This window comes from Taudactylus pleione, unplaced genomic scaffold (genome assembly GCF_031769625.1).
Source record: "Taudactylus pleione unplaced genomic scaffold, aTauple2 ptg000206l, whole genome shotgun sequence".
Taxonomy (NCBI): Eukaryota; Metazoa; Chordata; class Amphibia; order Anura; family Myobatrachidae; genus Taudactylus; species Taudactylus pleione.
In genome coordinates, this window is record NW_028284608.1 from 12169572 (window position 1) to 12193193 (window position 23622).

At 47.8% G+C, this 23622-nt stretch overlaps 1 protein-coding gene across 2 annotated transcripts in view; it reads right to left on the reverse strand.

Moving 5' to 3' along the window:
- Positions 1-21982, reverse strand: part of PAK5 (p21 (RAC1) activated kinase 5) — a 172061-nt gene extending 150079 nt beyond the window's left edge. For both annotated transcript variants that reach the window (XM_088478082.1, XM_088478081.1), the window contains exon 1: positions 21841-21982. In XM_088478082.1, coding sequence (XP_088334208.1) covers positions 21841-21976 — 136 coding nt within the window. In that variant the 5' untranslated portion in view covers positions 21977-21982. The remainder of the gene's footprint in view (positions 1-21840) is intronic.
- Between the last annotated feature and the right edge of the window lie 1640 nt (positions 21983-23622).

Below are 23622 nucleotides of genomic sequence, written 5' to 3' on the forward strand. Positions count from 1 at the left end.
GCCATTTCCCACACTAGGCTTATACTCGAGTCAGTAAGTTTTCCCAGTTTTTTTGGGTAAAAGTAGGTACCTCGGCTTATATTCGGGTCGACTTATACTCGAGTATATACGGTAACTTAAATCAAGCCCAATGAACACCAATGAAACATGATAGATCAAGTAGGACTTTCAAGCTTTGGCAGGAAACTGCCAACAATAAAGAAGTTAAGTGGTTATAAAATAGGGTACTTACACATTTGCCTTAAATATTTGTGATCATTTATCTAATTTACTAATGGCGACACAGGGTCAGTTTCATCTATGCGATAGGTCATGTGGCCTTCTTCCTGAAAATCTCACAAAGGCAATTTGCCAATAAATATAGCTGTGTATCCAGCTGAGTAGCCTGTAGGAGGTGATTTAGGCGAAGGTTTCAGTAAATAGACATTTTTTTTTTCTTAAATCTACTGCCCGCCGCTCATTCAGGATGATTCAGATTTGTTGGGAACACGGACAGCGATTACTCACCAGATTTAGGAGAGAGCTGACTGGAAAAACTGAAATGTCAGCAGATTTTATTTTTCTTAGTTTTTACATTTCATATCGAAGGGGAACAGCAGGAAGACAAACAAATAACACCTACATAAAGTGAGTCAATGAGAAGGAGTATGCGATGAGTGTCTATAGGATTAGTACCGAAGTCATCAGATAATTTACTGCTCGTTATCTGTAGAAACTAGGAAATTGCAACAGACGTGGAAGGTGGGATAGGGAGTGTGGTGCTAGTGATGGAAATCTAAAGGTGATCTATCGGTGGCAATAATTCCCAATTGCCATCTAGAGCCATTGGGCACAATTTATTTAATCACCCTTCATTTGAGCTCTGAGTCACAATCCATTGCCCATATTTCTAGAAATCCAATATTTAACCCCGGACACAATTGCTAACCTAGTGTTCCCGCTAGGCTGTTCTAGTGGGTAGATGCACCCTGCCCGATGGGGCAAAATGCGCCATGCCCTGTTAGTAGCGCCCTGCGAAAAAAGCCTGCGCTGTAGCCTTCCCCACCCGTGGGCCACAGTGTCCTGCGGGTGGGAAATGTTGTGGTAACTGGTCTATGCTGGGAGCATAGATGCCGTCATCTATTCACCATGAAGGGAGAGCTTGGGGGAAGCCCAGCACCTCCGTTAAGTGCTGGGCACGCCCCCAAGTGTGACAATTTGGCGGCATGTCACAATGACACGCCCTGTCGCCCTGGTCGCCCACGCCCCCTTTTTGGGAGCGCGTGCATAGACTCTAGCCGGCTTGTCAGGCTTCCGACATCAACACCAGTGATGCAATGGCAACTAGCCATCGCATCGCAACTTTTAGATACTATAACCATCGTGATAGTTATACTTCCGGATGAAAATGGGGCCAGGACCTCTGTGACAGGGAGCGGAAGCTCACGGCAACCCCCATCCACGTCACAGTGGGGCGGGTGTTCAGCACTCTCTGAGATGCTGGGCTGCCCCCTGGCGTGCGCATAGATATAATCCAGAAAGTTAAAAGCCTGTAAGAGATGGAAGAGGGTATAATATCACATCTCTCTCTCTCTCTCTATATATATATATATATATATATATATATATATATATATACGTCCTAATACATCTAGCCTCTCTGCGGGTTAAACATCTCTGCTAGTCGCGCCATGCTGTGGCGTGACTCAGTAGTGCTGAGCGTCTTTTCATATGACTTTTTCCCTTCAAATGCGTCTTATTCACAAAGCAATGTGCATGCGAAACTCTACATTACAGTGTCACGGCCGCTGACACTGTAACGTAGCATTTCACATGCAGATACACCCGCGGTCACACACAGAATATAGGCATGCCGCATATCATTTTACTCAGCAGATGCTGTTTGTGCATCCTATTCACATCGCTTTGCGAATAAGTCACATTTGAAGGGAAAAAGTCATATGAAAAGATGCTCAGCGCTATTACGTCGGACCGTAACTAGGGACAGCATCCTAGCAGGGTGCCTAGAATGGCCCTGATATATATATTATATATAAATATTTGTGCCTCATAGCTGTGTGAATAATACGCATTTGAAGGAAAAAAGTATAACGAAAAGACGCTCTGCGCTACCGAGTCACACAGCTGTCACGCGTAATGTATAACGCGACATGTAGAGGACAGACACATCTGTATATATGTTTTCTTACCTGATTTTTACAATGTATAGCAAGAAAAGTATTCTACTAAACAGCTAAACCATATGCAGCGATCCACATTTGTAAAGCAAATCAGTTACATCCCTGTCAAAGCTAACAATGCAGGCAGAATATAAATCTGTATAATATATACAAATGAAGACAACAAATTCTCTGATATAAAGGGAAAATAAAGCATTACAAATTTGCGAAGAAAAAAACCATATACAACATTGGAAATCCAATTATCTTCCTCAATCATTTGGATCATATCCATCATTGGTGGTGGATGCCCGATGTCTTGTAGGATGAAGATAAGTGTTTTACCATCTTCTCTTGCTCATTAAATTAAAAATGCCACGTAAAGGATTATGAGTCTGATTCAGACCTGGACGCTAAACTGCGGATGCACGCTATAGGCAATTGGCGCCGGCCTGCACATGCGTACTCATTGCAGTGCGCAAATTAGTCATTGCTATCAGGAATCATGCACTCTTAACACAAAGACTGGACGCTAATTTGAGTGACAGAAGGGGAAGGTGCTTGTGAACGGGGGAATGGATGTGCGAACGCAGACATGTCTGGGCGTATTACGGCGGTTTATGGGTGTGCATAATTAGCAAAGATGCGTCCTTGTATACATAACTTGGTTGTATTTCAGCCAGCACTGATCACAGTGCTTGCGGTGGGGTAGGGTCTACCTCAAACGCTGTGTGCAACTCCGATGGCTCTCGATGTCACCGATTAACCACACACTTCCTGGAGATGACGTGTGCTACGAGAGAAAGGTGGGTGTCTTTATACCGGCGTGCGTTTGCTCTGCCGTCGCTCTCTAAGACATAGAGGGCGTCCTTACACCAGACAGTGCGATCGCGGAATTTGCAAATCCGGCCCCTGACAGCAGCGAGAGAGCGCAGCGTGGCGTCCGGGTCTGAATGAGCTCCGATATCTGCAGGTAATGTTTGTGCACAGCCTTAGAGATCATTTTCATCTAAATTGCGGATTTAAGACAAAACGATATTAATAATTTTGTTAAAAAGAAAAATAGATTTCGGAGGACAATGTTTTCCCGTGCTTCGCATAAAGTTTGCCAACCGGCCATCATGCTACAAACCTTGAAGGTGAAGTGGAAATGTCCATGTGTGAGCCTTGAAGTCGGGTGCCTCCAGACTGGAAAAAGTGGTAGGTTCACCTCACCGCTGCCAAATGAGCATCAATGGTTTACTAGTAAATTGCAGCGATAGACGATAATGTATCACCTCAATAAGCGGGAGAAGAACATCTTTACTACTACAACATATTAGTAAATAGACCACTCAGAGCTTCATCTAGTGAGAGCACCACTCTGAAGGTGGTTTAGTCATAATGTTCACATTTACAATATCCACGTTCATGTTGACAATTATGATATCGACATCGTTGAAATGTCTACATTGAACATGTAGGCACATTCAGAATATTGTCATGTTTACAATGTCAACACCTGAAATGCTGACATTCTGCACAGACCAGTAGCAGAGGATTGGGGTTAGGTTACAGGAGGGGACGGGTAGGTACCAGGGGGAGGGCTAGGGTTAGGTACTAGGGAGAAGGTTAGGCTGCAGGAGGGGAGGGTTAGGGTTAGGCACTAGAGGTTTGTTAGGGTAAGGTACTAGGGGGGGTTAGAGTTAGGTACTAGGGGGAGGGTTAGGGATAGGCACTAGAGGGAAGTTTAGGCACTAGGGGGAGGGTTAGGCTGCAGGAGAAGCGGATTAGGTACTGGGGGAGGGTTAGGTACTAGGTGGAGAGTTAGGTATAGGTACTAGGGGGAGAGTTATGGATAGGCACTAGGGGGAGGGTTAGGCTGCAGGAGGATAGGATTAGGTACTGGGGGAGGGTTAGGTACTAGGGGGAGAGTTACACATAGGTAATGGGGGGTTGGGTACTAGGGGGAGGGATAGGGTAAGGTACTAGGGGGAGGGTTAGTGTTAGGCACTAGGGAGAGGGTGAGGTACTAGGGGGAGGGTTAGGATTTGGTACTAGGGGGAAGGTTAGGTACTAGGGGGAGGATTATGTACTAGGGGGAAGGTTAGGTACTAGGGGGAGGGTTAGGATTAGGCACTAGGGGAGGTTTAAGGTTAGGCACTAGGGGGACAGTTAGGGATAGGCACTCGGGGGAGGGTTAGGCCCTAGGGGGAGGGTTAGGATTAAGTACTAGGGGGAGGGTTAGGTACTAGGGGGAGGTTAGGTACTAGGGGGAGGGCTAGGGTTAGGTACTAGGGGAAGGCTTCACATGTCTGCCTTGCACCGCGATGTTCCCGTATCAGTGTGACAGGATTACCACATCACTACTGTGAGCCTTTATTAAGAGGCGATTCAATGAGCAGACAATGCAGTTGCAAATAATTTACCATTTCTAAAGCTAAAGACAGACAAGTGGTAGTGTTGCCCACAGCAACCAATCAGATTCTCTCTGTCATTTTCTAGAATGCAATAGCAAAATGTTAGCTAGAATCTGATTGGTTGCTATGGGCAACACCACCACTTGTCTGTTTTAGAAACTTTTGAAAATCTACCCCAAAGGGCCTGATTCACGCAGTTGAGTGATTTTTTTTTAGATTGCACGTGCGCAAAAATGCTAAAAACTCCTACGCCGCACGCGTTACACAGAGGCGGTGTTGCGATTGAGATGCACAGTATCAGGAATGTCTTGGAAAAGTGATGGGAGCGTTACTGGGCAGTTACTGGGAGGTGTCAGCGCGCACGCACGGAGATGGTCGGTGTTATGGGAGAGTCGCAGGTGTGTCGCTGAAAGTGGTTGTGTACACAGATGATCAGCCGCTCACACAGGAGGCCATACACGGTCGGAGAAACTGCCCCTGCCATAGGGGGCTGGCGCAAGTTTCAGTGGTGCGACTGGCAGTGGGAGTCTCAGTCCTTACACAGTCGGATGCTGGAATGTGCCCAGGGAAGGACTTTGTAGCGGTATTTGCATAAAGTTGCACACAGGAGATGCTTCTGAATCAAGCCCAAAATGTTCATTTCAATTACTAACTTCTATGATCCAGACTTGTGAGTCTACCGCAATGGCTAGAAGACTCCTGAAAATCGGGTTCAGTGCTGTTTTTTCACTATTTTGAACTCGTAATAGTTATCGTAGCAAAAAGGAAACTTTATTATTGACTCGAAAATGACTAATCTCTGTAACTTACCATCATTGTATAGCAGTCTGGGGCTGGATAATGTGATGGCAGGCTATGGCTTTCCTCTCCGGCTAGTTGAGCCCGGTGCTGGTGACTTGAAAAACAGGGGGACCCCACGCCGGTTTTCCCCTCATTTTCCAGTAGCAGAATGGGCTCAGAGATCCATGGCTGGTTATGTTTTGGGGGGGAGAACCCCACTCTGACTGATCTGTGCAGTGCTCAAAGGAGTCTATTAAGAATAAGCCAGTACAACTGAACTCGCACACGATAGAACATGATCAGTATCATCATCGGATCAAAACAGACAGTCAAATACCATTGTTAGCAAATTCGTGATTTGGGACGCGTATCCCAGCAATACTCAATGTGTTTTTTTCTCGACCAAAAACGAATCTTAGTAAATTTACTAATAAATAATGAAAAAATATTGTGCAATAACCTATATACGATCTACAGACTGTGAAGTCCATTTACTAAATGTCAGCAATAATACTGATTTTCTGTTGCAGCTTTCACGTGGCAGCAGAAAACAACCTATCGCACCAGTCTATTAAATAAAATATTGCTGGGACAGCTGAGTCTGGAGAGAGGAGGGTCACCAAGCCCCTTCCCTGGGCCAGTCTGCAGGGTCAGGTTAGGCGGATCACACATGCGCAAATGAAATGAAAGCCAAGGCTTTGTAAGAAACTATAAAAGGAATAGTAAAAAATAGATTGAAAGCCAGAAATACGTTCTATATAATTTACTTAAGAACTACAATAACTTCAATAACATGCTTTTCTGATAGTAGAAAGCATTTTTTCATACATTTTCGTCTGTCATCGCCAACTTAGCCTCTCGCCATCTGTGAGTAACATCTGCGCACCAACGTGGCGTCAGTTGTAGGAGGGTAATCACTCACACCCACCATCAGATTCCTTCACTTGACTACTGGAACTACTCTTGCTAATTGGGCAACGTGTAGCTGCTGCAGCACCTCTTTGCTGGTTGCTGCGGCTGATTCCTTCCTTTGGATGAGGACTGCCAGGTAGCTGGCAGAGCACTGGGACAGGACGCTGAGCTTAGTGAGCAGTAATGTTCGTCGGAAGAACATACTGGGTACTAATGAGGTTTATTGGCTTGTATCTGTTCCTTTAAATGCATAAACACGCAACCGACTCGATGTTGGTCCACAGGGCATGCGCACGACGGAGACGGCTCCGTCGTGCGCATGCGCGAGCCCCCGCTAACGACGGATCACCCGTCGTTAGTGGGCTCGAAGCAGACGGAGCAAGCTGTCGATGTTGATTGACAGCTCGCTCCGTTTGTTGGGCGGGCAGGGGGCGTGCCCGGCCAAACGGAGGCGTTCCTTTTTTGTGGGCGTCCCCACTGACATCGTTAGTGATGTCAGCGGGGAGCTTCCTGCTCAAACAGAGCAGGAAGCTCCCTGGGGCTTAAGATTGACGAGACCCTACCCTAGGGTCTCGTCGTAAGCCCCGATGGTCTTGACCATCGCGACCATCTCCCTTAGCGGTCGTTAGAGCTGTGGGTGTTAACCCACAACCTAACGACCGACATGGAGGCGGCCATTCAGGATGCAAGCGGCCGCCCTGTTTCTGAGCGACTGCTTGCATCCTACAACCGCCTCTGAATGAGGCCCTTAGTCCTTTTGTGAGTGACGAATAGAAATCCTTCCAACCACCACTCAACACAGGGATTTAGTAGTTCATATCGGTTCCCATATGATGTATATACAAAAAAAAAAACATACAAATTTCTTTAGTGACAGTAATTATTAAAAAACAAAAAGGAGTTGTCAGTCTGAACGAAGTAGAATCCGCGTACCAAAACTCACATGACAACATGTAGGGATAATTATATCTGGCTATCTGTGTATCCTCCCACCATAAGATATTCCCGGGAACAAATCCACAATATATAGCAGAAAAGTAAAGATTGCGTACCTTGCTCACATTAAGAGTACGCTTTAACAGCTCATAAAGGTTTCTTTACTTTGCCCTTCAATATTTCATCGGATAATGCATATTCATCCTCATGAACAAACAGGAATAGGAGAACGGTGGGTATAGCCAGTATTTTAATGAGAAGGTAAACAAACTGATACACATGTATATAAAAGAAAATCGATAATTCTTCAAAAAAAAAAAAAAAAAAAGATGGTGACCTGATAAATCAAGCGATAGGACTCCGGAATCCACCGCCTTATTCAGAATAAAATGTCCAGTACACCATAGATCCCCTCTGACCAACGCGTTTCGATCTGACTCCTGCAGATCTTTCTCATTTTTTTGGTGCAGCCTCCTGGTCGCAAGCTAAGCGGTGGGTTACCATCCACAGCTTAGCTAGCGACCAGGGTGATGGTTGCGATGGTGATCACCATCACGACCATCCGGGCTTGCGACCAGACCCTAAGGAGCAGGAAGCTCTGATGGAGCAGGAAGGAGCAGGAAGCTCTGATGGAGCAGGAAGCTCCCCACTGACATCACTCCCCACTGACATCACTTCCTTAAGGAACGCCTCCGTTTTGGAAACCACCCCCCCGGCCCGCCTACAAAAAGGGGTGAGTTGTCTATCAACATCGACAGCCGCCCCTTTTGTAGCGAGCTCCGGAGCGAGAGAGTTTCTCTCTCGCTCCGGGACTTGCGTACGCGCAGTGCGGACGCTGCGCTTGCGTAGGGCTACCCATCGGCCCGGTTGCGAGCACATCGGTGCTTGCGACTGGGTCTGAATGACCCCCTAAGAATCATATTTTTATAATTTTTGATGTATATCTAGCGATACCTGGCAGCACTCTAATTTATTGCTATTGTACCCATTAGCGTATGATGAGACGCCCACTAGCGCACGTCATCTCCTGGAAGTGTATTAAAACACTGGTACATCGAGCACCATCGGAAGCTAATGCAGCGCTTGTGGTTGCCTTACCCTGACGCAAGTACTGCGAGGACTTCAGTGTAAAAAACAGGCATGTGCCATGTACTATGACGCTGCCTGTTAATTATGCACGCCTTAAAAATGGTGTGGAAACACAGAGGCACGCCTGCGTTCGCACCTCCACACCCCCGTTATTAGTGTCCTGCCCCTGTTACCACCCACAAACGGCCTCTCCTGTCACTCATTTCACTGGGCTGTCTTTGCTGGCCGAGTTAGCGGGCTGCGATCGCACAGAGTAGTTCGCGCACGCGAAGAACGAAGCATGCGCATGCGCGTTCGCAAACCATCGGGCCGCTTGTGAGTGCACAGCGCTAGCGAGCAGGTCTGGATCAGGCCGAGAATGCAAGTACACATGGGCTGTTGCATAAGGGACCACTGGTATCAGAATCGGCGAGGGAAAACCATGAGCGTTCCTGGGAGGCATCCTGAAGTGAACACAAGAAAATATGTTGCAGGCGTGTCAGCCACTGTGGACATGTTCAGACGGAGACACTGTATCTATCGATGGTACGCCGATGGTGGACTATTTTGAATCACCCGCAGTGTTACAGCGTGCACCAATGCTGTAAGAGGGCATTTTAGTGCTTGCACATTCAGGTGCATGCTAGTACACAAGGGGAAGGCTAAAGCTAGGATTTGCACAATATCGCCGTCGTGACTCCACAAACAAACACACCAGCGGCTGCAGCTACATGCGCCACTGAATAATACTCAGGGTCCCTTTTACCAATACAGAACAATCTTTTAATTGGCGCACAAGCATCAATCATATCACTTTACAACCCCTGTCCGTGTAGAGCCAAAGACAAAAGGATCTCAGGGCCTGATTCAGAGCCGGACGCTCTGACCAGAGCGCTCGCTCTGAATCAGGGCCGGGCTACCTAAAATTGGAGCAGCCTCTTGGACGCTCGCATAGCTGTGGGTTACCACTCACAGCTTATGCGAGCGTCCATGATGATGGTCACGATGGTCTAGACCATCGCGACCATCGGGCTTGCGATGAGACCCTGCGGTAGGGTCTCGCTTCCGCAAGCCCAGGAGTACTTTTGGCTCTATCAGAGCCAAAATCACTCCCACTGACATCACTAGTGATGTCAGTGGGGCCGGACCCAGACAGTAGGCGTTCCCATGGGTACGCCTCCGTCTGGCGGCCACGCCCCCGGCACGCCCACCAAAGGGGGCGTGCTGTCACTCCCCATCGACAGCACGCCCCCTTTGGTGCGAGACCCCGAGCGACGGCTTTCCTGTCGCTCGCCGGGTCTCACGCATGCGCACGACGGAGCTCCCTCCGTCGTGCGCATGCGCACTTGGGCACCATCGACCCGCTTGCGAGCGTACAGCGCTCGCGAGCGGGTCTGAATGAGACCCTCAGCCCCTTGCGGCATAGGTGCCAGAGAGAATGAGTCTGTACACCTCCTGCCCAGGTTTATTTCAAGGGCTTGGTGCTCAGGGTCTGTTCACAAAGGTGACACTGGATTGGAAAGCCACAATTTCTGCCATAAGCTCAGCCGGACCTGGGAGGTGCTGTGAGAAAGAGTCCTGCAGCTCCACCGTTGCTTTAGAGCACGCTTTCACTGACTGCCTGGTCAAGTAGGATGTTTTTGCCTACAAATAAAGCATCCTGATAGCCGAACAATTAATAACGATTCTATAATGCCCAATAGAGCCAGAAGCGTTAGTATATTTTGTTATTATGAATTTGGCAAAAAGCCTGTATGTGTAATTCAACTCCAGCTAATTAATGGGTGATAGAGCGTCTCAAGTTTGATATGCCAGGGAAAGCCAGGTAACCTACAGTATATTCAAACAGCAGTAAACTTTTGCATGGGGACCGTTAGATCATCTGTATATTGCAGAGCTGTCTGCCGGTGTCCCGGTCAGGATCAGCTGGGCGATGTCCGTCCTACTTCCCACCAGGGCCGCAACTAGGGGGGGGCTGGAGGTGCACGTGCACTGGGTGCGCCGCTGTACCCGATGCCAGTGACCTCCAGCACGGCGCTGCAGAGAGGCTCCAAGCCGGACATCTGCTGGTAATATTTATTACCAGCGGGTGCCCGGCTCCTTCTTTGCAGCGACGCGATGTAGCCGGAGGCTGGAGTTCCCTCCCGAACTCAAGCTTCCGGCTCTCCCCACGGGCACTATGTGAGAGGCGTGTCATGACGTTTCCCCCATAGTTCCGAGGAGCAGCCGGCGGACCGGACGCGACGCTGGATGCAGGAGCAGGGTTCAAGGTAAGTATATATTTTTTAATAAGCTGCACTACATGGGGCATTATTATGGGGGCATGGGCACTACCATGGGGGCATGGGCAATAATGGGCATTACTAATGGGGCATGAGCACTACAGGGGCATTAGTGTGGGGGCATGAGCACTACAGGGGCATTACTATGAGAGCATGGACACTACAGGGGCATTACTATAAAAGCATGGACACTACAGGGGCATTACTATGAGAGCATGGACACTACAGGGCATTACTATAAAAGCATGGACACTACAGGGGCATTACTATGAGAGCATGGACACTACAGGGGCATTACTATGAAAGCATGGGCACTACAGGGGCAATACCACAAGGGCATTAATATGGGAGCATGGGCACTACAGGGGCATTACTATGAAAGCATGGGCACTACAGGGGCATTACCACAAGGGCATTAATATGGGAGCATGGGCACTACAGGGGCATTAGTATGGGGGTATTGACATATGGGCATTACTATGGGGGCATTACAATATGGGCACTACTACAGGGGCATTGCTATGGGGGCATCATCATATGGGCACTACTACAGGGGCATTACTATATGGGCACTACTACAGGGGCATTACCTCAGGGGGCATTACTATAGGGACACTGCTGCAGAGAGAATTACCAGGGGGGGCGCCAAATTACTGTCTTGCCTTTGGTGACAAAAATCATAGTTTTGGCCCTGCTTCCCACAGACTGTGGCAGTGTGCTGGCTCTCGTCCACCTGGAGTGGAGAGCCGTGCTGTACACTGTGGTCCCGGCAGTGTAGATTCCCGGCAATGAAGGGATAAACTGTGCCCACGTGCACGAGGTTCCCGGCAGCTCGAGAAACACAGCGGCGCCTCCGTCCGTGCGCTAACTGGAGCAATGCACACAGAGCCAGCCTCAAGCAGTGCGTGACCAATCGGGTGCTCTCTTGGTCCAAGATCCTGGAAACAACACCTGACGCGTTTTTCGGCCAATAGGGCGGGGGGGCATTTCATCAGAGGTCCATATAACAGTAACCTATTTTACAACATAACACAGTATTTGTTTTTGTTCAGCCTACGTCATACAGGGCCTGATTCAGAGGTGCAATATAAATGCTTACAGAGCTCAGTGATTATTACTGTACTGCGCATGCCTCAGAGTCACCCTGCGCATGCATCCCGAAGGATTACCGGTTGCTCAGATGATTGATGGTGCAACCGGTGGTGCGTCCTCATAAACGAGGGGTGAATCAAAGATGCAGCCGATGGGGTCTCTGTGCAAATCCCGGCAGCTGAAGCATTTGCATATTCTGGCAGAATTGCTGCGTACATAATCTCAGTCGGCGGGATTTGCATGTACCCCTACATCAGGCCCGCAGAACCATGAAAAAAAAAATACATGGATCAGGTACTGTAAGTTCATTTATATGTCTCGTATGTAATAAAAATTGTCATGTATGGTATGGAATCAATCTTACATTTTTAATTATACAGATCTGTCCTTACACACCTTTGCTACGGTCACGCCAAAAAGCCCCTCTTTGCACGCCAGGTCCCGTGAGACTCTGCTAGCGCTGGGCGTCTTTTTTGCATCTTTTTTGCCGAAAATGCCTCTAAGCCGCAATACAATGTGACTAGAACGCACCAGCAGACTGTGCTGAATTAGTTGATATGGGACATTTGTATATCTGTGTGTGACTGGGTCTCTGAATCTGTATACAAAGTGCTACAATGTAGCAGCCACAGCTTTATTCATTCCAAGTTCCATTGTGCTTCATGTAAACATATGTGTTACTCAGCTACACAGATATACAAGCGCCACATATGACATTAATAGCACAGTCTGCTGGGGCCTCCTAGTCACATCGCATTGCGGCTTAAAAGATATCTGACACTAGCAGAGTACCACAAGACCTAGTGGCATTGCATTGCAACTTAGATGCTTTTGGGGCAAAAAAGACACCCGGCACTAGCAGAGTCTCACGGGACCTGGCGGCTCACTCACGCCAGGCAAGTCGCGCTGCATCTTTTGCTGTGCCTGCATATTTATGATAATGCCATGACCGATTTTTTTAAAACCAAGACGCCCACATGCAGTGCCTAGCGTCTGTGGAAATCTGTAAAGACGCACCATTGGACGCACCACTGAAAGGTGCACCAGTCTTAAGCCAGTTGCGAAGTCTCCATCTGAACATGGCGTCCTGTGTGATGGTTGTGCGTCTTTAGATGCAGCCGCTATCAGCAACAGGCCATCAACACGCTAGCATTTGCCTAGCCACCCCAGCTACCTCCCGGGAAAAGCCTCTGAAACCCAAACTCCAAACTCGATCTGTGTCTCCGTGCGGTAGCAATTGGGAAGCTTGTGCAGTACTTACAACATCGGCCAACTGCACTTATATCAGCACAGCGCACAACTCGGAATCAGGCCCTTTGTATCTGTACACAGCACCTGAGGACGATCGCTTAACAACCAGTCGGTTCTGCGCATCGTATCTTGCCTGGTGCATGACATTTGCCGGGAAATGACAAGCGACTATCGTGCACATTTTGTAGCGTGTGCATGATATGTCCAACACAGGTCATTTAGAAACGTCATCTCTGATGATCTTTAGGACATATAATATAATGATATTGATAAATCAGTAGTGTGGACACTGGAAATCGGATGTTATCAAGATCGTCTAATAGATGTGTACCTAACTTTAGAGTGAGAACCTGAAGATAATTGGGCTAAAGCAGAGCTGGAAATAAATGGGGAGTATGTAGCTCATAGGAAGCAGGCACATAAAATAAAATGTGTTTACCTGCTGGTACAGACGTGACCTTATACAGACGTGACCTTATACAGACGTGACCTTATACAGACGTGACCTTATACATCTCTGCTGCAGCTGCGCTGAAAAGCCCCTCTTGGCGCCAGGTCCTGTGAGACTCTGCTAGCGCTGAGCGTCTTTTTTGAGTCTTTTTTCGACTAAAATGCGTCTAAGTCACAATGCGATGCGACTAGGAAGCACCAGCAGACTGCACTGATTAATTTGATATGTGACACTTGTATAGCTGTGTGCGACTGGGTCTCTCAGTCTGTATGTGGTTCATATACAAACTCAGGTGAACACAGATATGTAAGTGTCACATATTAATCAGTACAGTCTGTTGGTGCGTCTTAAGGAGCCGATATATCTGCGAGGGATCGCCACAATGCAATCGGAAATTTCTGATCTCCCACCATCGATGTTCTGCGATCCGTCGCCGGATTGCTGACATTTGACATGTTAAATGTCCCCGATTTGATGATTGCGATAATTTTTTGATCGCGATCGTCAAATCGCCAGATGTATGGGGCTCATTAGTGGCATTGCATTGCAACTTAAGCTGCCCATCCACTAGCAGACCATAGAAATGACAGCAAGATTACGACATTGTAATCGTGCTGTCGTTTCTATGTCTGTGATGAGCCTACACTGAACGAGCAGTCGTTCAGTGCAGTCTCATCAATCGTCTGGCAACATGCTGAACCTTACGTTATCGTCAAGTTGACCAGCATGTTTGCCCAATGAATGATTGATGTCGGAAACGACCAGCGTGCACGCGCATCGCTGATCATTTCCAACTATAAAGTGCCCAAATTGCGGACAATTTGCAAGAGATTGCATGATAACGACGTCGTTATCGTGCAATCGCCTGTAAAAATCGCCTAGTGGATGGACAGCATTAGATGCTTTTGGGGCAAAAAAGACACAAAAACGACACACGGCACTAGCAGAGTCTCACAGGACCTGGCGGCTCATTCATGTCAGGCAAATCGTGTTGCGTGGCGTATTGAAGCTAGATGTATGAGGACACACCTGTATGCAGTTAGATGTTTATTGTGACAAGATTGCCTCTACATGTGCCCCTGGTTAGTTGTAATTATCATCCTCAGTGGGTATTTGCACCTGCCCTACTGCAAATGATACACCTCCAAACAGATGTATTTTTGCTTACATCCAACCCTGCACAGTCCGCAGTTCATCAGACATACACTTATTAAATGTTTCCTACATGACGACACTGCATTGCGGGTTCGGGGTGATTTGTCAGCAATCACAATGTCCACATTATGTAAGCACCATTATATCAACACGTACATGTCGACAAAGAAAATGCCAATATGTTCAGAATGTCGACAACCACAATGTCGACACTGACAAAATGTTAAGCCTAACCCTACCATTTCTATTGACGACATGTTGAATGTATGACATTCAACATTGTGGTGTCAATGTTTTGACAGTCGAGATTGTTAATGCCGCCATTATAACTACATCCCCCCGTTTCAACCCAGTTCTAGTTCTACATTACCCGTAACCGTGGGCGCAGTGGCGTATCTATAATGAGTGCAGTGTGTGCGGGGCACACGATTCCCAGGTTCAGGGGAGCTCCATACCGCACACCCTGCACCCATATTACTTTAGACTTACCTGTCCGTGGTCCCACGACGGGTGTCTGCGCTGCTCAGAACACCGGAAAATGGCAGCCGCGTTCTCTAGTGCCCGGAGTCTACTAAGGCTCTGGTGACTGGCTAGCCGCAGCAGTCGGCTGCCGGCCCACGGGGAGTGCACACGGGCCCCATCCTCTCTTAAGACGCCCCTGCGTGGGCGCTCACAGTGATTGCAAAATACACGCTATAGAACGTATTTACGTGCTACAGGCTGTCAGGTACTCACTATTTAAAAATGACCGGAGCCTGCAGGACGCGGTCTGTGGCAGCCGGTCAATAACATTCCTCAGCGTCTCCCCAGGCCCCCAACCAATCACTCAGGCCAGCAGCATCTCCTCGTCCAATAGCCGCCCGAGACCTCCGCTTCCCCGTCATGTGATGCTCTCCTGTCTCCTAATGGATCTCTGAATATGGTCACTGCCTTGGGGGAGGTGGTGCTTCCATTTATCAGCCAATGTCGTTCTTAGCCTGCAGACTGCACCTGTCTCTCTCTCCCACGCTTCCACCGCTCCTGAGCTCTGGATCAGGGAGGGGAGCGCTGCTGCTTCTAAGAGGGAGTCACACTGCCGCCTGCTGTCACTGGGCTGCCGCATGCTACTCTGGCGCTGAGGAAGAGGCAGCTCTCTGTAATGGAGCATACACACGGTCAGATTTTTCTTCAGATCTGAACGATAACGATTTTAAATATCGTTCAATCGTTCATATCGGAAAGAAAAATTTGGAGGTGCATACACGCGTAACGAGTTTGTGAACGATTCGTCGTTAACGACGTCGTTATCGTTCAAAAAATCGTTCAGTTTCTGAGTTATAGCCATGAACGATAATCGTTCAAGCGTGCTCCCGTTTGTAGTTTGTAGTTCATCGTCCATTTCAAGCTGTCCAACATAACGATTTTAATTAAGGGAAGGAACATTTTTTGTTCATCGTTGTAAAAATCGTTATATGACACTTCAAAAAATCGTTCACTTTTTCAAGGGAAAATCTGACAGAAAATCTAACAGAAAATCGTTGGTTACAAAATCGTTACGTGTGTATGCACCTTGACATGTGGGCAACGATGAACGATGTGCGTTTGTCAGATAACGATATCTGACATCTGATGTGTTTGCAGTCAGATTTGGTCGATTTCATTCATTTTAATACAGGCTGAAATTGTTCAATCGTTTGCAAATCGTTCAATCGTTCATCTGACATATCTGACCGTGTGTATGCACCATAAGAACTGGACCCGGGTGGGAGCATGACAGAGAGGAGGGGGGAGGTGTTTGTGTGTGTCTGCAGGGGGTGGTGGGCACTGTGCAACCCCTGGGTGTAGGGAATCTGCAGCTTATGGGTTTAGGAGCACTGTGAAGGGCAGTTACAGGGGCCCTGTCAGGGTGAGTGGAAAGTGCCATAGTAGGCCTCAGGTCAAATGCACACATACATACTGCACACATACTGACATCTTTCCTTGCCCTCTCTCTACCCCAGCATTGTCACAACTGCTGTCTGAACTTACCCCTCCCCCCAGCAGTGCCTGTCCTTACTCCCCTTTAACCCAAGCTCTACTCCAACTTATTCTTGCCTTTACCCCCAGCTCTACCCCAACTGCTGCTTGAGTCCTTAACCCCCATTGCCCCAACTACCTGCCCCCAGCACTGTCCCAACTGCTGCCTGCTCTTAACCCCCCTCCCCATAATATGTGATGGGACCCAGAAACAGTGGAGTGGAACCCCAATTTGTTAAAGTTAGAGTTAAGTTGCTTAGTGCGATCAATGGCTCATTTCCTTGCCCGATTTTAAATGTACCCTCCACTTTTAGCGGCGCCCCGCTAAAACAGCCTGCCATGAGCCTTTTCCACCAGTGAGCCACAGTGCTTTGCGAATGGGAAAAGTTGCGGCTAACGATCACCGGTATACGCACGGCATCTATTCACCGTGACGGGAAAGCTTGGGGGTAGCCCAGTACCTCCGAAAATGCTGAGCGCTTCCCCAAGTATGACAAATTGGAGGCGTGTCATAAGGACACGCCCCTCCCCAGCCAGTCGCACCCTTTTTTCGGGAGCGCACGCGCAGAGGCTCCCTGCCGGCACCCTCAGCACCCTGCCCCGCCCGCAGACTACCTGGAACGCTATATGCAGATGCAGACCCCTCAACATTGGAGACGTACGTTAATCAACGGATTGACATACATCTCTCAATCAGGCCCTTGGAAAGAAATTAGGACAAACTACATTGTCCCGAAACTTCAACAAACACTTTTCTTTTTACATGCATCGGTTCTGTCATATTGGAATACGTTCGAAGGTCAGCATCGTCCTCTGGATTACAACAACGTTTAATATCCATAGAAACTTCACATATAAATGAGAATATACTGTATGTTATGGGGTTAACTCAATTAGATGCATGTTTGCAAATGTGAACTTGCATCATTAAATTCATACAACACAGCAATGTGGACACCTTCTAAATAGTTCAATTAGAAAAGGTGATCTGCAGTACTTGCTTCTAGGTTGAGGGACTTTTCTGAAGAAGGACCTGGAAGAAGCGCATAAAAATAGCCTTGGATCCCATAGAAATGGCAACTGAGATAGCAGGACAGTACTGTTAGTGGCCATAAGGAAAGTATTAGAGATTCTGACATGGTGTCATAAGCGGGTCATTCGATATCAAGTGGACAAGGGGTCCCCACCGGACCATCTCAAATTTTGATACAATTTTACATGAAGGTTGGCATACTGTATATGTCAAACTTTGGGTACATTTGTCCCTCAAAGTGTGTGGGTGCAACTGCCACCGACTCCGCAGTGTAGAACCAGCAGGTGGGGACGATCTTCAACATTGGTCCACTTGACATGGATGATTTTTGAAATTTTTTTTATTAATGGTAGAAAAATGATAGGCAGCAAGTTTGTAAAAAGTTGGAGAAAACACTTTTAGCTCTCATCTACAAGTATAAAAACCCTTTTCCCAGCAATACGACTCCTCAACATACCTGTCCCACATCATTTAACCCATTATTGAGCTTTTTAGAGAAATTCATCTGAAAACTGGCATGTCTTTAGTTGCCATATTTTCCTATTTACAAACCTCTAAATATATAATTATTAATAGGTAAGGGTGTACCACAGGTTCTGCACTATGTCCCGACTTTTTACCATAAAATAAAGGTTTTCCGACCTTTTCATCTCCTCGGGAGTGCGCACAAAACAACATGAATTTGCTGGGAACATTCAATGCAAGTTTGGAATTGAAATGACAATGCAATTTGCTGTGCTAATTCACTGTGAAAGCGGCTGACTGGACCCAACTCACTTCTAACTGAATTGACCCCTATATGTCAAGTAACAGCAATTAAAAAGGGGATTATCTCGGAGTACGATTTTATTTTTCATATATATACAATGTCGACATCGTGAATATCGACAGGTAAAAATGTTGACAGTCCATTTTAGTGTTAGGGTGTGATTAGGGTTAAGGTTACACTGCGGGTTAGGACAGGGTTAGAGCTACAAGCACCTGAAAACACTATGTTGACATGCCGACTGTCAAAATTCACAATGTCGACATTCTGGCAATGTCTATGTGGACATTCTAATACCGTGACTGCATGAGGAAACACAGGGCCTGATTCAGATCCGCTCGCAAAAAGCGAGCGTTCGCTCTGAATCAGGGTGGCCGCTTTGTTTTAAAAAACCCGGACTTCTGGCCGCTCCCTAAGCTGTGGGTGACCACCCACAGCTTCAGCGAGCGGCCAGGTGATGGTCACGATGGTCGCGACCATCGGGCTTGCGAGAAGACCCTTGTGGTAGGCAAGCCCCAGTGAGCTTCCGGCTCTAATAGAGCCGGAAGCTCACTACTGACATCACTCGTGATGACAGTAGGGCTGCCCACAAACGGCAGGCGTTCCTTCAGGAATGCCTCCGTTTGTCCAGCCACCCCCTCTCGCCGCCTACAAAACGGGGTGAGCTTTCGATCAACATCAACAGCCGCCCCATTTGTAGCAAGCCCTGGAGCGAGAGAATTTCTCTCTCGCTCCGGGGTTTGCGCACGCGCATTGTGCACGCCGCGAGTGCGCAATGCCCCACCATCGACCTGCTTGCGAGCGCATAGCACTTGCGAGGGGGTCTGAATCAGGCCCACAGTCCATTAGCGTGTCACCCTGCACTTCATCCTGATATTAGTGATTGTAGAGTTTTGTGCGCAGCACTACTGCTTAGAAAAGGAGCACCATTTATTTATTAACAGTTATTTACATAGTGCCTGATTCAGGGTGGAGACGCAGGTCACCTGAGGTCAAGAATTCTGCATCCCTGGCCTCAGCACTCCAAAAAACTCCCCCCGTTTTCTGGTACAGAGGTTGGCACCGCCACCAAATGTCAATCAGGCTGCGGGTCAGGGGTGCGGCTCAGGGGGAAATGCATGTGCCGACGCAGGACCCATTCTGTACTTCACTAATTCACATTATTCCCTGCTCCAGGGGTATTTACAATCTATATTCACTATTACATGGACACACATACACATTAGGGTTAATATTTTTGTCAACAGTCTATTAACCTACCATTATGTTTTGTGGCTTGTGGAAGGAAACTGGAGTACCCAGAGAAAACCCATGTAAACATGGAGAGAACATACAAACTCCATAATAATAGTGCCTTGGTCAGGGATTGAACTCATGACCTCAGGGGCTATCAGGCAGTAATGCTAATAACCACTACACCAACTGTGCTACCCCACCATTGATTGGATTAGTGTACTCTACAAATGGTGGGATGTAAACATGTTATATATGTCTGGCATGTTTGCACCTACTATGCCATGGCTACACGTGGTAGCAGACAGTTATTGACCAGTGCAAGGGTGAACAGACACCTGCAACAACTTCAGGACAACATAAGAAATAGGCAATTTAAAGTGCAAAGGTGAACATACCAGCAGTCATTGCAATCAATGGACACAATTACAGTCCTGCTCTCAGACCTTCCCTTTTTAAATATTTCCTAAACACTGGTCCCGAAATCAACAATGGCTATTGTCAGGAAATGATACATATTACAAAAAAAAGGATTTGTGCAGCCTGACCCTGATAATCTGAAGCCATCTGCTCAACTTAATAGCCGCTTCTGATCACCAAGGAAACAAGTCAACTGTTCTGTCAAAACGAAGGGAAAGCGAGAGACAACTGGGACGCATCCAAGCAGCCTAGAGAGATACAATCCATGTGAGCATGTGGGAGCATAGCAAACATAACAGGGGAGGCCATATGGAACAATTACATAACTGCGCTTCAACACAGAACAACCTTGAAACTATGGAAGAGGACACCATTTCTATAATACACCCTGTTAAATTAAACAAAGTTGTTCACTTGTCTGCGGCATTTACTGAAACTTTTTGGGATGAGAAAAGAAAAAAATAAGAGCTGCTCATTTTCCTGTACACAGAACGTAGCCAAGAGATTAACCCACATGAAGAAACTCCTCAGCACACAATAAGAAAAGTGATTGCCATTTCAAAAGAAGTCAAACAAGCCTGAGGCATGCAAAAAGCAATATATTTAAGATAATCCAACGGCGTACAATAAGTATAAAAAAATTTGCCACATTACGAAGAGAAGCCTTAAAGTCCTCAGACTGATCAATGTAGGCCTAATGTAAATGCATATATCCTAAAACCTAATGTCGCAAGGGGTATTAAGAGGTCTGTGGGATGTTATAACAAGGTCACCAAGGTTGGGACTAATCCAGTATACAGAGAGCAATCTAGACCAGAAGAATTCACATCACTATAGGCAGGATAACATGTGCAAGAGTTGAATATTACAGATAACAGATGTGACCTATAAATTAGGCAATATGGGTAGGGTTCATAGAAAATAAATGTATGCATTACATACAATGATAAGAACATTGCAACAGGAGTAACTTTAACCTGATACAGTGCAGGGTATATAGGATTGGAACAATCTTGCAATGGTGGTAATGCAAAAAAGTGCAACAAATGATAGGATGCAAATGGTGCAGGTAAGGGATGCAATAAATTTTGTTATATATGTTATCAGAGCCATGGTAGGGGTGCATGGGAGAACAAAAGGAAAGCTATATACAGTAAAAGCAACAGCCAGTTGCTGGCATGGGAAAAGGTGAGTGGCAGGATGTAGGCAAGGGGGGATGAGTGGAAGGATGCAGGATACAGGCAGAGGGCATGAGTGGAAGGATGCAGTATACAGGCAGGGGGGGATAAGTGGAAGGAGACACGCTACAAGCAGGGGGACGAGTGGAAGGATGCAGGTTGTAGAGGGGGGATGAGTGGAAGGATGCAGGATACAGGCAGGGGGGGATAAGTGGAAGGAGGCACGCTACAAGCAGGTGGGATGAGTGGAAGGATGCAGGTTGTAGACGGGGGATGAGTGGAAGGAGGCAGGCTACAGGCAGTGGGGAATGAGAGGAAGGATGCAGTCTGCATGCAGGAGGGGACGAGTGGAGGAAATAATGAAGGCAGGAGGGGATGAGTGGAGGGATGCAGGTTGTAGAAGGGGGATGAGTGGAAGGATGCAGGATACAGGCAGGGGGGGATAAGTGGAAGGAGGCACGCTACAAGCAGGGGGGATGAGTGGAAGGATGCAGGTTGTAGACGGGGGATGAGTGGAAGGAGGCAGGCTACAGGCAGGGGGGGAATGAGAGGAAGGATGCCGGCTGCATGCAGGAGGGGACGAGTGGAAGAAATAATGCAGGCAGGAGGGGATGAGTGGAGGGATGCAGGCTGCAGGCAAGCGGGATGAGTGGAAGGATGCAGGATTGGGGAGGATGCTCTGGTCCTGCCTGGGAATGATGCTGATGCTGCAGGAGCCCGGACACCTTACCCGCTGCCGACATGAGTTCCGTGACATCTCGCCGGCCGCTCACTCGGCTTCCAGCGCCATCTTCCCGCTGATCCCCGGGGTCCGGGGATGATGATGATGTGCCGGCCCAGGCTGCTCGCTCCCGACCGACGGCCATCCCACAGCGGGGGACAGGGAGAGAGCGCGCCGCCGCCGCCGCCGCTGGGAAAGGAGGACGCGCGCCCCCCCGGCAGGCAGCAGCAGACCGCGCATGCGCAGCGCAGTGTGGAGGGGAGGATGTGCTGCAATGCATTATTACTACATTAATGGGGCCTTCATGTGTACAGTCATAGGAACAGGATTCACTATGTAGCTCCCTCCTGGCAGTATCAGGGAAAGACAAAACACAATCTAAAACCCATTGTTATTATCTGACTAAATCTCACCTAGTAATGATAACTTGCTGCATCTGCTATATAGTCACATATAATGGGACAGGAGCAAAGTGCATTTTGGGCTGGAAAAGGGTTATGCCGATATTTGCGCAGTTGTCCTATAATTTTTTTGTACTGCACATGCGTCCGAGTCGCACTGCGCATACTTCCCGATTACCGACAAAAGTCGCAGTACGAATTTGGAAGCAGAGAGAGGCAATTGCAGTGGTTGTTTCTGGGTGGTAACATGGGTCTGGCTAGCCAGACGAGGGCGTGTCATAGCCAGCGCCTGCATCTGTTGCCGAAGTTGCACTGACTTCCGCGCCCATGTTCAGGTGAAGATCCTGCACCTTCATGGGGCTGGTGCAATGTTTGATGGAGCGACCAATGTGCGGCCGATAGTGTGTCTTAATGTGGACAGCGGCGGATTAGCGCCGCAGGAGGTGGGCATCCTTGTATGCATTCCAACGGCTGCCACACTAGCATAAAGACGCAGATGCGCTGCGACGAGATGCAGTCACAGATGCAATGGAGCGCACCTCTGAATCAGGACCTAGGTGTGTAGCTGACAGAATATAATCAGGAGTTCATTGGTGAGACGGACCAATATTCGGTGATAGTGGAAGACAAAAAGTTAAAATTAAAGGGTTAATTTTAAAAACATACAATATGCAGATATGACAAAGAGGCACGGGGATCATATTGTATGGCAGAAGTATAATAACAAGGTTAGTTTAGCAGAGCGTGGGCTGCTGAGGTGGCACAACAGATGCCAGTCCATTTACTAGTAATGATTACATTTTTCTTCTTAAGTACTCTAGTAAATATTTTGATACTTTGTATTTGAAATGTAATATATTATGCTTCTTTGTATAACAGACCAGTCATGTTTACCCAGAAACTCTTCACCGCATGCTTCCATATATTTGTAAAAAGTCAGCCAGGGTCGGACTGGCCCAGCGAGGAGTCGGAGATATCTATCTGCCTGAAAAACCCGCCCTTAAGCTGGGTACACACTAGACAATATGTTGCCCGATCCCGCGGATTGGGCCGACGTATCGTCCACATCGGCCAGTGTGTAACCACTCTGCGCCACCATGCGCGCTCCTGCGGGTCGTCCATCAGGGTCGTTCCATCGGCCTGCATGTAGGGCCGATGGAATGACCCAGATGCCGAAGCCTGCATAGTGATGGAGCCGGTGCCCGATAAATTGGGCGGGCGGTCACTGCATCGTGCAGTGTGTGCCGACCGCCCGATATATTGCGCGGTCGAGCGTCGCATCGCTGGGTATACACATGGGTAAGTGTGTACCCAGCTTTACTATAGGGGACGGGGCCTAGCATTCCCTGTATCTCCGACAGCACAGTTTGCAAAATAAAATAAAAAGTGT